General features: G+C 42.5%; 1 protein-coding gene across 1 annotated transcript in view; it reads right to left on the reverse strand.

The window, feature by feature from the left end:
* The window catches only part of LOC145877361 (NLR family CARD domain-containing protein 3-like), a 17689-nt gene extending 7572 nt beyond the window's left edge, over positions 1–10117 (reverse strand). Inside the window, exons 1-2 of the mRNA XM_082972675.1 lie at positions 9839–10117; positions 7666–9458 (exon numbers count right to left, since the gene is read on the reverse strand). Of these exons, the coding sequence (XP_082828801.1) occupies positions 7666–9458; positions 9839–10049 (2004 nt within the window). The 5' untranslated portion in view covers positions 10050–10117. The remainder of the gene's footprint in view (positions 1–7665; positions 9459–9838) is intronic.
* Positions 10118–13830: the final 3713 nt, after the last annotated feature.

Raw genomic sequence — 13830 nt, forward strand, 5'->3', positions numbered from 1 at the left:
CATCAAAGGTTAGTGCTGCATTTAGCTGTGGTTTGGGTTTATGTGACATTATATGCTAGCTTGAAAAATGGGTGTCTGATTATTTCTGGCTGGGTACTCTGCTGACATAATCTAATGTTTTGCTTTCGTTGTAAAGCCTTTTTGAAATCGGACAGTGTGGTTAGATTAACCTGTTAGGGCTAGGGGGCAGCATTGACACGGCTGGATAAAAAACATACCCGATTTAATCTGGTTACCACTCCTACTCAGTAACTAGAATATGCATATACTTATTACATATGGATAGAAAACACCCTAAATTTTCTAAAACTGTTTGAATGGTGTCTGTGAGTATAACAGAACTCAAATGGCAGGTCAAAACCTGAGAGATTCCTTTACAGGAAGTGGCCTGTCTGACCATTTCTGGAACTTCTTTGCCATCTCTATCATTTACTAAGGATCTCTGCTCTAACGTGACACTTCCCACGTCGTCCATAGGCTCTCATAGCCCGGGAAAAAAGAGAATGTCGTCATTCCAGCCCCAGGCTGAAACACATTATCGCCTTTCTCAAGTGGCCCATCAAGAGACACTAGCTTATGCGCGTGACCCCGACCGCCCCCGCCTTTGGGATTTTTTCCTCTGTTTGCCGAAAAGGAGATTCCCTGTCGGAATTTTATCGCTTTTCTACGAGAAAAATGACGTAAAAATTGATTTTAAACAGCGGTTGACATGCTTCGACGTACGGCAATGGAATACTTTGAATTTTATTGTCAGGAATTGCGCCAAGCGCGCGACACTTCTTTACTATTTCGGATAGTGTCTGGAACGCACGAACAAAACGCTGCTATTCGGATATAACGATGGATTATTTTGGACCAAACCAACATTTGTTATTGAAGTAGACGTCCTGGGTGTGCATTCTGACGAAGACAACAAAAGGTAATGACATTTTTATAATAGTAAATATGATTATGGTGAGTGCTAAACTTGCCGGGTGTCTAAATAGCGAGCCCGTGATGCCTGGGCTATGTACTTAGAATATTGCAAAATGTGCTTTCACCAAAAAGCTATTTTAAAATCGGACATATCGAGTGCATAGAGGAGGTCTGTATCTATAATTCTTAAAATAATTGTTATGCTTTTTGTGAACGTTTATCGTGAGTAATTTAGTAAAATGTTAGCGAATTCCCCGTAAGTTTGCGGGGGGTATGCTAGTTCTGAACGTCACATGCTAATGTAAAAAGCTGGTTTTTGATATAAATATGAACTTGATTGAACAAAACATGCATGTATTGTATAACATAATGTCCTAGGGTTGTCATCTGATGAAGATCATCAAAGGTGAGTGCTGCATTTAGCTGTCTTCTGGGTTTTGGTGACATTATATGCTGGCTTGAAAAATGGGTGTCTGATTATTTCTGGCTTGGTACTCTGCTGACATAATCTAATGTTTTGCTTTCGTTGTAAAGCCTTTTTGAAATCGGACAGTGTGGTTAGATTAACGAGAGTCTTATCTTTAAATGGCTGTAAAATAGTCATATGTTTGAGAAATTGAAGTAATAGGATTTTGAAGATTTTGAAAATCGCGCCACAGGCTGGCAGTGGATGTTACGTAGGTGGGACGAATTCGTCCCGCCGGTCCCATAGAGGTTAACGAGAGTCTTGTCTTTAAAATGGTGTAAAATAGTCATATGTTTGAGAAATTGAAGTTTTTGCATTTTTGAGGTTTTTGAATAACGCGCCACAGGATTACACTGGCTGTTACGTAGGTGGGACGATTTGGTGCCACCTGCCCTAGAGAGGTTAAAGAAGTCATATGTTTCCTGACCAATTCACTCATAGTGTATTAAATTAGTCAAAAGTTTACTATTTGGTTCCATATTCTTTGACTGCAATGACTACATCAAGCTTGTGACTGCCATGATTGAGAAAGATCATGAATAATAATTAGTGAGAAAGTTACAGAGGCTTCAACAAAACCTGCTAACCTCTCACCATTACCAATAACAGAGGATACAACAAAACATGCTAACCTCTCACCATTACCAATAACAGAGGCTACAACAAAACAAGCTAACCTCTCACCATTACCAATAACAGAGACTACAACGAAACACTTGTTGACCAACTACAGGAATACTAACCTCAAAGTCTCCAGTCTGCAGTGTGGATCCTCCAGTCCAGCAGAGAGCAGCTCCACTCCTGAATCCTTCAGGTCATTGTTACTCAGGTCCAGCTCTCTCAGGTGTGAGGGATTTGAACTGAGAACAAAGGCCAACACTTTACAGGATGTGTCTGTGAGTTTACAGCCAGTGAGTCTGCCAACACAGAAGAAATACAATGACAGACACTTTGTATTAAAATGATACGCTTAGCTTCCTCTGTTTACGCTGTTACCCGTTTACAAATAATGTGTTGGGTTTGACCTCAGAGCTGAGACCAGAGAAGCACAGCCTTCCTCTGTGACTAGACAGCCTGACAGCCTGCAAAGAGTCAAATCATATTAAAACCACACTGCTATTCTTTGGTGGTGAAAATAGTGGCAGTATATTTCTTCAAAATATTCAGATACATCAGTGTCCTGAAACCTGCCATATCTACTCATACATTAAAGTATCATATTATAAATGACAAATTATCAAAGTTTTGCCTGCAGATAGAAACATGTATAGTACAAATATTTGAGTAGACTGACCAGACCAGTTTAAAAGCAGTATCAGTCAAAAGACAGACAGTGAGGTATCAGATTTAGATTGTATTGAGTATACAGTCCACACCATATCTATTTTGACAGTGAAGATAACATTTTAAATGTGGCTCTAAACTCCAACATTTTGGATTTCAGATCAAATGTTTCATATGAGGTGACAGTATATAATGTCACCTTTTATTTGAGGATATTTTCATATATATCTGATTCACCATTTAGAAAAATGAAAGCACTTTATGCATCTAGTCCCCCTATTTAAAGAAGTCATATGTTTTCTGACCAATTCACTCATAGTGTATTAAATTAGTCAAAAGTTTAGTATTTGGTCCCATATTCTTTGACTGCAATGACTACATCAAGCCTGTGACTGCCATGATTGAGAAAGATCATGAATAATAATGAGTGAGAAAGTTACAGAGGATACAACAAAACATGCTAACCTCTCACCATTACCAATAACAGAGGCTACAACAAAACATGCTAACCTCTCACCATTACCAATAACAGAGGATACAACAAAACATGCTAACCTCTCACCATTACCAATAACAGATGCTACAACAAAACATGCTAACCTCTCACCATTACCAATGTATTTATTTATAAGCACCTCAAGTTGTGGTTACTCACGACTTGGTAGATATTCCCTCAGCGAAGTATGGCAGTTCCATGCAGGTTTCCTCACCAAGTCCAAGGCAGCACAGCTACCCATGCAGACAGTACTCCTTAGTAACCGATATCCCCATGGCAACACAGCTACCCATGCAGACAGTACTCCTTAGCCAAAACCGATATCCCCATGGCAACACGAACTCGTTTAGCTTCCCAAGCAATTATCTCCCGGTGTCAGACGATGCTAGGCTAACCTCAAGGCTGGCTAATACCTCCACGACGAGACGGTAGCTTCAGTCTTTACTAAGTTTTAACTAAATTATAACAACTCTTTTATTAAATAAAACATGTATTTCCCTTCATGTCTTAGTAGCTATGGGTTTTGTTGTAGTTCTGTCGTCTTCTTTTATAATTTTTCTTCACCAACCGTCCTGAGGTAAAACGTCCATCCTTTCATCAACGTCTTTTCCCTCCCGTTAACCAGGTCAACTCCCATTGGCCACAACTTAACAAGCGACCTTATTGGTCAAAACGTAAACTTCAAATAAAACAAACTATTCACTTACACATTAAATAAATATTTCTTCAAAAAGCATAATGCATTAACAACATTACAGTTTAGGAGCAATTCAATCATCTTTTAAATATAACACCAATTAATTATAACAAATAAACTCAATACTTGGTTCAAACAAGGGTATTACACAAACATACAGTCAATAATACAGTAGAAAAATAAGTCTATATACAATGTGAGCAAATGAAGTGACATAAGGGAGGTAAAGGCAAAAAAAGGCCATGGTGGCAAAGTAAATACAATATAGCAAGTAAAACACTGGAATGGTAGATATGCAGTGGAAGAAAGTGCAAAGTAGAAATAATGGGGTGCAAAGGAGCTAAATATATAAATAGAGTAGGGGAAGAGGTAGTTGGGCTAAATTATAGATGGGCTATGTACAGGTGCAGTAATCTGTGAGCTGCTCTGACAGCTGGTGCTTAAAGCTAGTGAGGGAGATAAGTGTTTCCAGTTTTAGAGATTTTTGTAGTTCGTTCCAGTCATTGGCAGCAGAGAACTGGAAGAAGAGGCGGCCGAAGGAGGAATTGGCTTTGGGGGTGACCAGAGAGATATACCTGCTGGAGCGCGTGCTACAGGTGGGTGCTTCTATGGTGACCAGTGAGCGGAGATAAGGGGGGACTTTACCTAGCAGGGTCTTGTAGATGACCTGGAGCCAGTGGGTTTGGCGACGAGTATGAAGCAAGGGCCAGACAACGAGAGCGTACAGGTCGCAGTGGTGGGTAGTACAGTGGGGGAAAAAAGTATTTGATCCCCTGCTGATTTTGTACGTTTGCCCACTGACAAAAAAATGATCAGTCTATAATTTTAATGGTAGGTTTATTTGAACAGTGAGAGACAGAATAACAGCAAAAAAATCAAGAAAAACGCGTGTCAAAAATGTTATACAATTATTCGCATTTTAATTTGGGAAATGAGTATTTGACCCCTCTGCAAAACATGACTTAGTACTTGGTGGCAAAACCCTTTCTTGTAGTTGGCCACCAGGTTTGCACACATCTCAGGAGGGATTTTGTCCCACTCCTCTTAGCAGATCTTCTCCAAGTCATTAAGGTTTCGAGGCTGACGTTTGGCAACTCGAACCTTCAGCTGCCTCCACAGATTTTCTATGGGATTAAGGTCTGGAGACTGGCTAGGCCACTCCAGGACCTTAATGTGCTTCTTCTTGAGCCACTCCTTTGTTGCCTTGGCCGTGTGTTTTGGGTCATTGTCATGCTTGAATACCCATCCACAACTCATTTTCAATGCCCTGGCTGAGGGAAGGAGGTTCTCACCCAAGACTTGACGGTACATGGCCCCGTCTATCGTCCCTTTGATGCAGTGAAGTTGTCCTGTCCCCTTAGCAGAAAAACACCCCTTTAGCATAATGTTTCCACCTCCATGTTTGACGGTGGAGATGGTGTTCAAAGAGCTCCATTTTGGTCTCATCTGACCACAACATTTTCACCCAGTTGTCCTCTGAATCATTCAGATGTTCATTGGCAAACTTCAGACGGGCATGTATATGTATTCTTGAGCAGGGGGACCTTGCTGGCGCTGCAGGATTTCAGTCCTTCACGGCGTAGTGTGTTACCAATTGTTTTCTTGGTGACTATGGTCCCAGCTGCCTTGAGATCATTGACAAGATCCTCCCGTGGAGTTCTGGGCTGATTCCTCACCGTTCTCATGATCATTGCAACTCCACGAGGTGAGATCTTGCATGGAGCCCCAGGCCGAGGGATATTGACAGTTCTTTTGTGTTTCTTCCATTTGCGAATAATCGCACCAAATGTTGTCACCTTCTCACCAAGCTGCTTGGCGATGGTCGTGTAGCCCATTCCAGCCTTGTGTAGGTCTACAATCTTGTCCCTGACATCCTTGGAGAGCTCTTTGGTCTTGGCCATGGTGGAGAGTTTGGAATCTGATTGATTGATTGCTTCTGTGGTCAGGTGTCTTTTTTTACAGGTAACAAGTTGCGGTTAGGAGCACTCCCTTTAAGAGTGTGCTCCTAATCTCAGCTCGTTACCTGTATAAAAGACACCTGGGAGCCAGAAATCTTTCTGATTGAGAGGGGGTCAAATACTTATTTCCCTCATTAAAATGCAAATCAATTTATAACATTTCTGACATGAGTTTTTCTGGATGTTTTTGTTGTTATTCTGTCTCTCACTGTTCAAATAAACCATTAAAATTATAGACTGATCCTTTCTTTATCAGTGGGCAAACGTACAAAATCAGCAGGGGATCAAATACTTTTTTCCCCCACTGTATATGGGGCTTTGGTGACAAAACGGATGGCACTGTGATAGACTGCATCCAATTTATTGAGTAGGGTATTTGGAGGCTATTTTGTAAATGACATGGCCGAAGTCGAGTATCGGTAGGATGGTCAGTTTTATAAGGGTATGTTTGGCCGCATGAGTGAAGGATGCTATGTTGCGAAATAGGAAGCCAACTCTAGATTTAATTTTGGATTGGAGATGCTTAATGTGAGTCTGGAAGGAGAGTTTACAGTCTAACCAGACACCTAGGTATTTGTAGTTGTCCACATATTCTAAGTCAGAACCGTCCAGAGTAGTGATGCTGGACAGGCGGGCAGGTGCAGGCAGCGATCGGTTGAAGAGCATGCATTTAGTTTTACTTGTATTTAAGAGCAGTTGGAGGCCACGGAAGGAGAGTTGTAATGGCATTGAAGCTCGTCTGGAGGTTAGTTAACACAGTGTCCAAAGAAGGGCCAGAAGTATACAGAATAATACCAATAACAGAGGGGGTCTGATCTTTGTGCCTCTGTAAATTTCTCATTCATCATCATTAATGATTCATTCATGATTATTCATAATCATGGTAGCATCCACATGAATGTAGAAGTGTTCAGAAACATCTTCTATTCTTACTGACAATACAAGCGAAGTGACTCCAAAATGACAGGACACTATTCACCATTCAGTTTCTATTAGGAAAAACATCATCCAAAACACAACCAAAACAAACTGCAAATGAATTCAACAAGTTTGTAGAATCACAAGCTTGATGTAATCACTGCAGGCATGGAATATGGGACCAAATACTAAACTTATGACAACTTTAATACAATATAAGTGAATTTGTCCGAATATGTACAACTTTTTCAAATGGGAGAACTAAATACATAAAGTGCTTTCCTTTCTTAACAGTAACACAGCTATGTATGAAAATACCCTCAAATAAAAGGTGACATTCTGTACTGTCACCTAATATGAAACATTCTATCTCAAATCCAAAATGCTGGAGCATAGCGACAAATTTAAAACTGTAAGCTTCACTGTCCAAACACATATGGTGTGGACTATGTGTGTCTGCTAAACACATGTGGATCTGCTGAACAGTTATCACTTGTTGACCAACTACAGGAATACTGACCTCAGAGTCTCCAGTTTACAGTGGGGATCCTCCAGTCCAGCAGAGAGCAGCTCCACTCCTGAATCCTTCAGGTCATTGTTACTCAGGTCCAGCTCTCTCAGGTGTGAGGGGTTTGACTTCAGAGCTGAGACCAGAGAAGCACAGCCTTCCTCTGTGACTCCACAGCCTGACAGCCTGCAACGAGATCATCATGACTTCACAAACACACTGTTAATTTAACACCAGTAGTGTAGAAGGACAACGGTAGATGCATTTGGTTTATATTCCCAAACAACACATAGATTCATCTTCCATCAATGCATTTATTCAATATGTTTTTCAATATACATATTATAATACATATTTTTCACTAAACATAATATTTCTTCCTGATGAATACTTCTTATATGTCATTTTATTTACTCACAGAGCAGCACTGGAGGCTTTGACCACTGGCAGCAGCCTCAGAAGACCTTCCTCTGATCTGGAGTATTTCTTCAGGTCAAACACATCCAGCTCCTTTTCTGAAGTCAGCAATACAAAGACCAGAGCTGACCACTGTGCAGGTGACAGGTTGGGTTTTGAGAGACTTCCTGAGCTCAGGAAGCTTTGGATCTCCTCCACTAGAGAATGGTCATTCAGTTCATTCAGACAGTGGAACAGATTGATGCTCCTCTCTGGAGAGGGATTCTCCCTGATCTTCTCCTTGATGTACTTGACTGTTTCTTCATGGGTCTGTGAGCTGCTTCTTGTCTTTGTCAGTAGACCTCGTAAGTGCTTCTGATTGGACTCCAGTGAGAGTCCCAGAAGGAAGCGGAGGAACAGGTCCAGGTTTCCCATCTCACTTTGTAAGGCTTTATCCACAGCACTCTTGTAGACAGTAACTTCAGACTTGTCTCTGTACAGCAGAGAAAAGATACTGGACTTTGTTTGCTGTTTGTCCACGAGATTCTCATTGTTGTTGATGAATGAGAGGAACACATACACAGCAGCCAGAAACTCCTGAATGCTCAGATGCACGAAGCAGTACACCTTGTTCTGGTACAGAACACATTCCTCTTTAAAGAGCTGTGTGCACAATCCTGAGTACACCGAGGCTTCATTGACATCAATGCCAGCCTCTTTCAGGTCTTCTTCATAGAAAATCAGATTGCCCTTCACTAGCTGTTGAAAAGCCAGTTTTCCCAGTGACAGAATGCTCTCTTTATTCCAGTGTGGACCTGTCTCTTCTTTCCCAAGATACTTTTCATTCTTCTGTTTGGTATGAAACACCACAAGGTGTGTGTACATCTCAGTCAGAGTCTTGGGCATCTCTTCTCTCTTATGTTTCAGCATGTGTTCGAGGACTGTTGCAGAAATCCAACAGAAGACTGGAATGTGGCACATGATGTGGAGGCTCCTTGATGTCTTTATGTGTGAGATGATTCTGTTGGCCAGGTCCTCATCACTGAATCTCTTCCTGAAGTACTCCTCCTTCTGTGGGTCATTGAACCCTCGTACCTCTGTCACCTGGTCAACACACTCTGAAGGGATCCTATTGGCTGCTGCAGGTCGGGTAGTTATCCAGAGGAGAGCAGAGGGAAGCAGATTTCCCTTGATGAGATTTGTCAGCAGAACATCCACTGAGGTTGACTCTGTGACGTCACAACAGATCTCGTTCTTCTGGAAGTCTAGGGGCAGTCGGCACTCATCCAGACCATCAAAGATGAACAGAACTTTGTACTTGTTGTAGTTGGAGATTCTTGATTGTTTGGTTTCCATTGAGAAGTGATAGAGAAGTTCAATCAAAGTGTGTTTGTCCTCTTTCATCAAATTCAGCTCCCGAAAAGGGAATGAAAACACAAATTGAACATCCTGATTTGCTTTTCCTTCAGCCCAGTCCAGAATGAACTTCTGCACAGAGACTGTTTTTCCAATGCCAGCAACTCCCTTTGTCAGCACAGTTCTGATACGTTTGTCTTGTCCAGTTAAGGGTTTGAAGATGTCGTTACATTTGATTGCAGTCTCTGGTCTTGCTTGTTTCCTGGTTGTTGTCTCAAGCAGTCTCAGCTCATGTTCATTATTGACCTGTCCTGTTCCACCCTCTGTGATGTAGAGCTCTGTGTAGATCTTATTGAGAAGTGTTGGGTTTCCTTGTTTAGCGATTCCCTCAAATACACATTGAAACTTCTTCTTTAGATTAGATTTGAGTTCACGTTGGCAAATCACAGCAAGCTCATCTGAATCTAGAAATAACACAGAGGATATTAATATTACATCTGTTTTAATGTCTACAGTATTGAAGGACTGTTAAAGTTTTTAAATAATAATTTATTCTCTTAACTGTCTGTATAAATGTGTAAATGTTTTCATAATGCATTACAGACTGGTGTGACTGATTATATTATTATTGGTGTTATTGATGGTATTATTAATGTTGTCTCTCTCTGTCTCTCTCTCTAAATTAATCAACACAACACATCCCTTCTGCTACTTGATGAGGCCACTAGGTGTTGTGTTAAGGCTGATACAATATCATTGAGTTACACAGCTACTTTAGCTGTACTTTAGCCACAGCTTTTAAATGTTATAAAACATCATTCAACATGAGGCAGACAGATCTTACATTTCTCCAGTGTGTCAGCAAGCTCCTTCTGGTTCATTTTCCTCAGGACGTGCAGTGTGATCTTCAGAGCTCCCTCTCTGGCACTGCTCTCCTGCTTCTCATCTTCAGCATCCACCACTTCCTCATCCTGCTTCTGACTCTCAAAGCATTCTGGGAGTTCTGGACTAAGAATCCTCTTGAACATCTTCAGCTCGTTCTTCACAAATGTCATAATTTTCTCTTCAAGCAACTAAAATAAATCAAGTAAATAAGTTAAGCAAGAGAAGAAATGCTTTCTCATTAACACATTAATGAATAATTGACAGATCAACTTTACTTGAGGTAAACAAAAACAAAAGTACATAACAGGATCACATACACTGAATATAGAGTCCAGGTCTGTTTGATGACTCTGGGAAGACTGACCACTGAGAATCTCTGACTCTGATCTCTCATGTTGGTTTCTGTGGACAGAACATGAGATTACATCTCCTCATCCAGGGAGTACACACACACACACACACACACACACACACACACACACACACACACACACACACACACACACACACACACACACACACACACACACACACACACACACACACACACACCACACACACACACACACACACACACACACACACACACACACACACACACAAAGGGAATGTTGTGTTTGTTTAACATTATTTTAGGACTATGAAAATGGACAGTATTAGCCTATGGATTATGAAAACAACCAAAAGAAAATGTGAAAATGGGAGAGGAGAAATGACTAGAGACAGTGTTGTTTAACTCACTGACCATGACCCATGAGTTCTTCTTACCTTTGTTCAGTAGAAAAGTCTCCCTTTCTAAAGGATATAGGAAGATTCATAGACAGGTCACTCTTCATGGACACACAGCTGGGTATAGGGGAGGCTGGTCTCTCCTGCTTGATTGGACTTCAACACAACAGAGACAAACATTACATCTCTCATCTACTCTGATCTCAGATGGGAAACATAAGAAGAGTTCCAAAACGCAACATATCACTTTACAGAAATGAGCTTTTATTGTTTAATGAAATTATGTATTAATTATTACATCTCTCACAGACAAGGATTTGTTTAAAATCTATCACTTGATGGTTTCATTTCAGAGAGACAAAAATCATGTTTTTTCTTGCAAAATGCTATATACCTCACTCTCAAATGTGACCGACCGGCTCAATTTGGTAATTAACTAAATAACTACATATATAGTGATTTTGGTTTATGTCAGTTTAATTGTTTGTTATGGTATAAGTTGTTATTTTATGATTGTAAGTGATACAATTAACTAGTAATTCTCAGTAATTACTACTTTAGTAAGGAATAACACATTTTTTCAGTACTACTGCAGTTGCTAAATAATTCCAATAGATGGGAACATAAGACCACAATGACATTTCAGAATATTAGTTTAGTTTTCTCCCTGGATACACCACCACTCCCCGCGCTTCCTGCAGAACCCCTGCAGTACCTCTGCAGACCCCGGATTGAGAACCCCTGATTTAGCAGATGCTCTTATCCAGAGAGATTTACAGTAAGTGCATTCACCTTAAGATAGCTATTTATTTAGGAAATAAACTTAATGAATTATTCATAAAATTGTTATCTCACCTCTTAGCTTTGGTGTCATGTCCCCCAGAGAGATGCATTTTGGAGGCAGGGGCCCCCTCCTCTCTCTCCCCAGAGAGACTCATTTTAGAGCACTGACCCCTGTAAACAGAGATCCAGCATGTTGGTTGTGGTTAACACAGTGACAACTAAACAGAGATCCAGCATGTTGGTTGTGGTTAACACAGTGACAACTAAACAGAGATCCAGCATGTTGGTTGTGGTTAACACAGTAACAACTAAACAGAGATCCAGCATGTTGGTTGTGGTTTACACAGTGACAACTAAACAGAGATCCAGCATGTTGGTTGTGGTTAACACAGTGACAACTAAACAGAGATCCAGCATGTTGGTTGTGGTTAACACAGTAACAACTAAACAGAGATCCAGCATGTTGGTTGTGGTTTACACAGTGACAACTAAACAGAGATCCAGCATGTTGGTTGTGGTTAACACAGTGACAACTAAACAGAGATCCAGCATGTTGGTTGTGGTTAACACAGTAACAACTAAAGAGAGATCCAGCATGTTGGTTGTGGTTAACACAGAGACAACTAAACAGAGATCCAGCATGTTGGTTGTGGTTAACACAGTGACAACTAAACAGAGATCCAGCATGTTGGTTGTGCTTAACACAGTGACAACTAAACAGAGATCCAGCATGTTGGTTGTGGTTAACACAGTGACAACTAAACAGAGATCCAGCATGTTGGTTGTGGTTAACTCAGTGACAACTAAACAGAGATCCAGCATGTTGGTTGTGGTTAACACAGTGACAACTAAACAGAGATCCAGCATGTTGGTTGTGGTTAACACAGTGACAACTAAACAGAGATCCAGCATGTTGGTTGTGGTCAACACTGTGAAAACTAAACAGAGATCCAGCATGTTGGTTGTGGTTAACACAGTGACAACTAATAATTGTATTCATTATCTCTTAGAAATAAAACAGTTTACTAACAGACACATCCAAACAGTCAGGTGATTTAATGTAATTACTTTTTCTAGCCCAATGACTACTCAAAACCCTCCCACAAGGCCTGAAAACTAACTAATAGCCCCTGATAGGCCTACATCTTATTCTGGGGCGGCAGGTAGCCTTGTGGTTAGAGCGTTGGGGCGGCAGGTAGCCTAGTGGTTAGAGCGATAGGTAGCCTAGTGGTGAGAGCGTTAGGTAGCCTAGTGGTTAGAGCGTTAGGTAACCTAGTGGTTAGAGCGTTAGGTAGCCTAGTGGTTAGAGCGTTAGGTAGCCTAGTGGTTAGAGCGTTGGGGCGGTAGGTAGCCTAGTGGTTAGAGCGTTAGGGAGCCTAGTGGTTAGAGTGTAGGGGCGGCAGGTAGTCTAGTGGTTAGAGGGTTGGGGTGGCAGGTAGCCTAGTGGTTAGAGGGGGGGGGGCGGCAGGTAGCCTAGTGGTTAGAGCGTTGAGGCGGCAGGTAGCCTAGTGGTTAGAGCGTTGGAGCGGCAGGTAGCCTAGTGGTTAGAGCGTTGGGGCGGCAGGTAGCCTAGTGGTTAGAGCGTTGGGGCGTCAGTTTGCCTAGTGGTTAGAGTGGAGGGGCGGCAGGTAGCCTAGTGGTTAGAACGTTGGAGCGGCAGGTAGCCTAGTGGTTAGAGCGTTGGAGCGGCAGGTAGCCTAGTGGTTAGAGCGTTGGAGCGGCAGGTAGCCTAGTGGTTAGATCGTTGGAGCGGCAGGTAGCCTAGTGGTTAGAGGGGGGGGACGGCAGGTAGCCTAGTGGTTAGAGCGTTGGGGTGGCAGGTAGCCTAGTGGTTAGAGCGTTGGGGCGGCAGGTAGCCTAGTGGTTAGAGCGTTGGGGCGGCAGGTAGCCTAGTGGTTAGAGCGTTGGGGTGGCAGGTAGCCTAGTGGTTAGAGTGTTGGGGTGGCAGGTAGCCTAGTGGTTAGAGCGTTGGGGCGGCAGGTAGCCTAGTGGCTAGAGCGTTGGAGCGGCAGGTAGCCTAGTGGTTAGAGCGTTGGAGCGGCAGGTTGCCTAGTGGTTAGAGCGTTGGGGAGGCAGGTAGCCTAGTGGTTAGAGCGTTGGGGCGGCAGGTAGCCTAGTGGTTAGAGCGTTGGAGCGGCAGGTAGCCTAGTGGTTAGAGCGTTGGAGCGGCAGGTAGCCTAGTGGTTAGAGCGTTGGGGCGGCAGGTAGCATAGTGGTTAGAGCGTTGGAGCGGCAGGTTGCCTAGTGGTTAGAGCGTTGGGGTGGCAGGTAGCCTAGTGGTTAGAGCGTTGCGGCGGCAGGTAGTCTAGTGGTTAGAGCGTTGGAGCGGCAGGTAGCCTAGTGGTTAGAGCGTTGGAGCGGGAGGTAGCCTAGTGGTTAGAGCGTTGGGGCGGCAGGTAGCCGGACGCACGCGCGCACACGCACGCACACAGGGAGGAA

Source organism: Salmo salar, unplaced genomic scaffold, assembly GCF_965601325.2.
Source record: "Salmo salar unplaced genomic scaffold, fSalSal1 ptg000974l, whole genome shotgun sequence".
Lineage (NCBI taxonomy): Eukaryota > Metazoa > Chordata > Actinopteri > Salmoniformes > Salmonidae > Salmo > Salmo salar.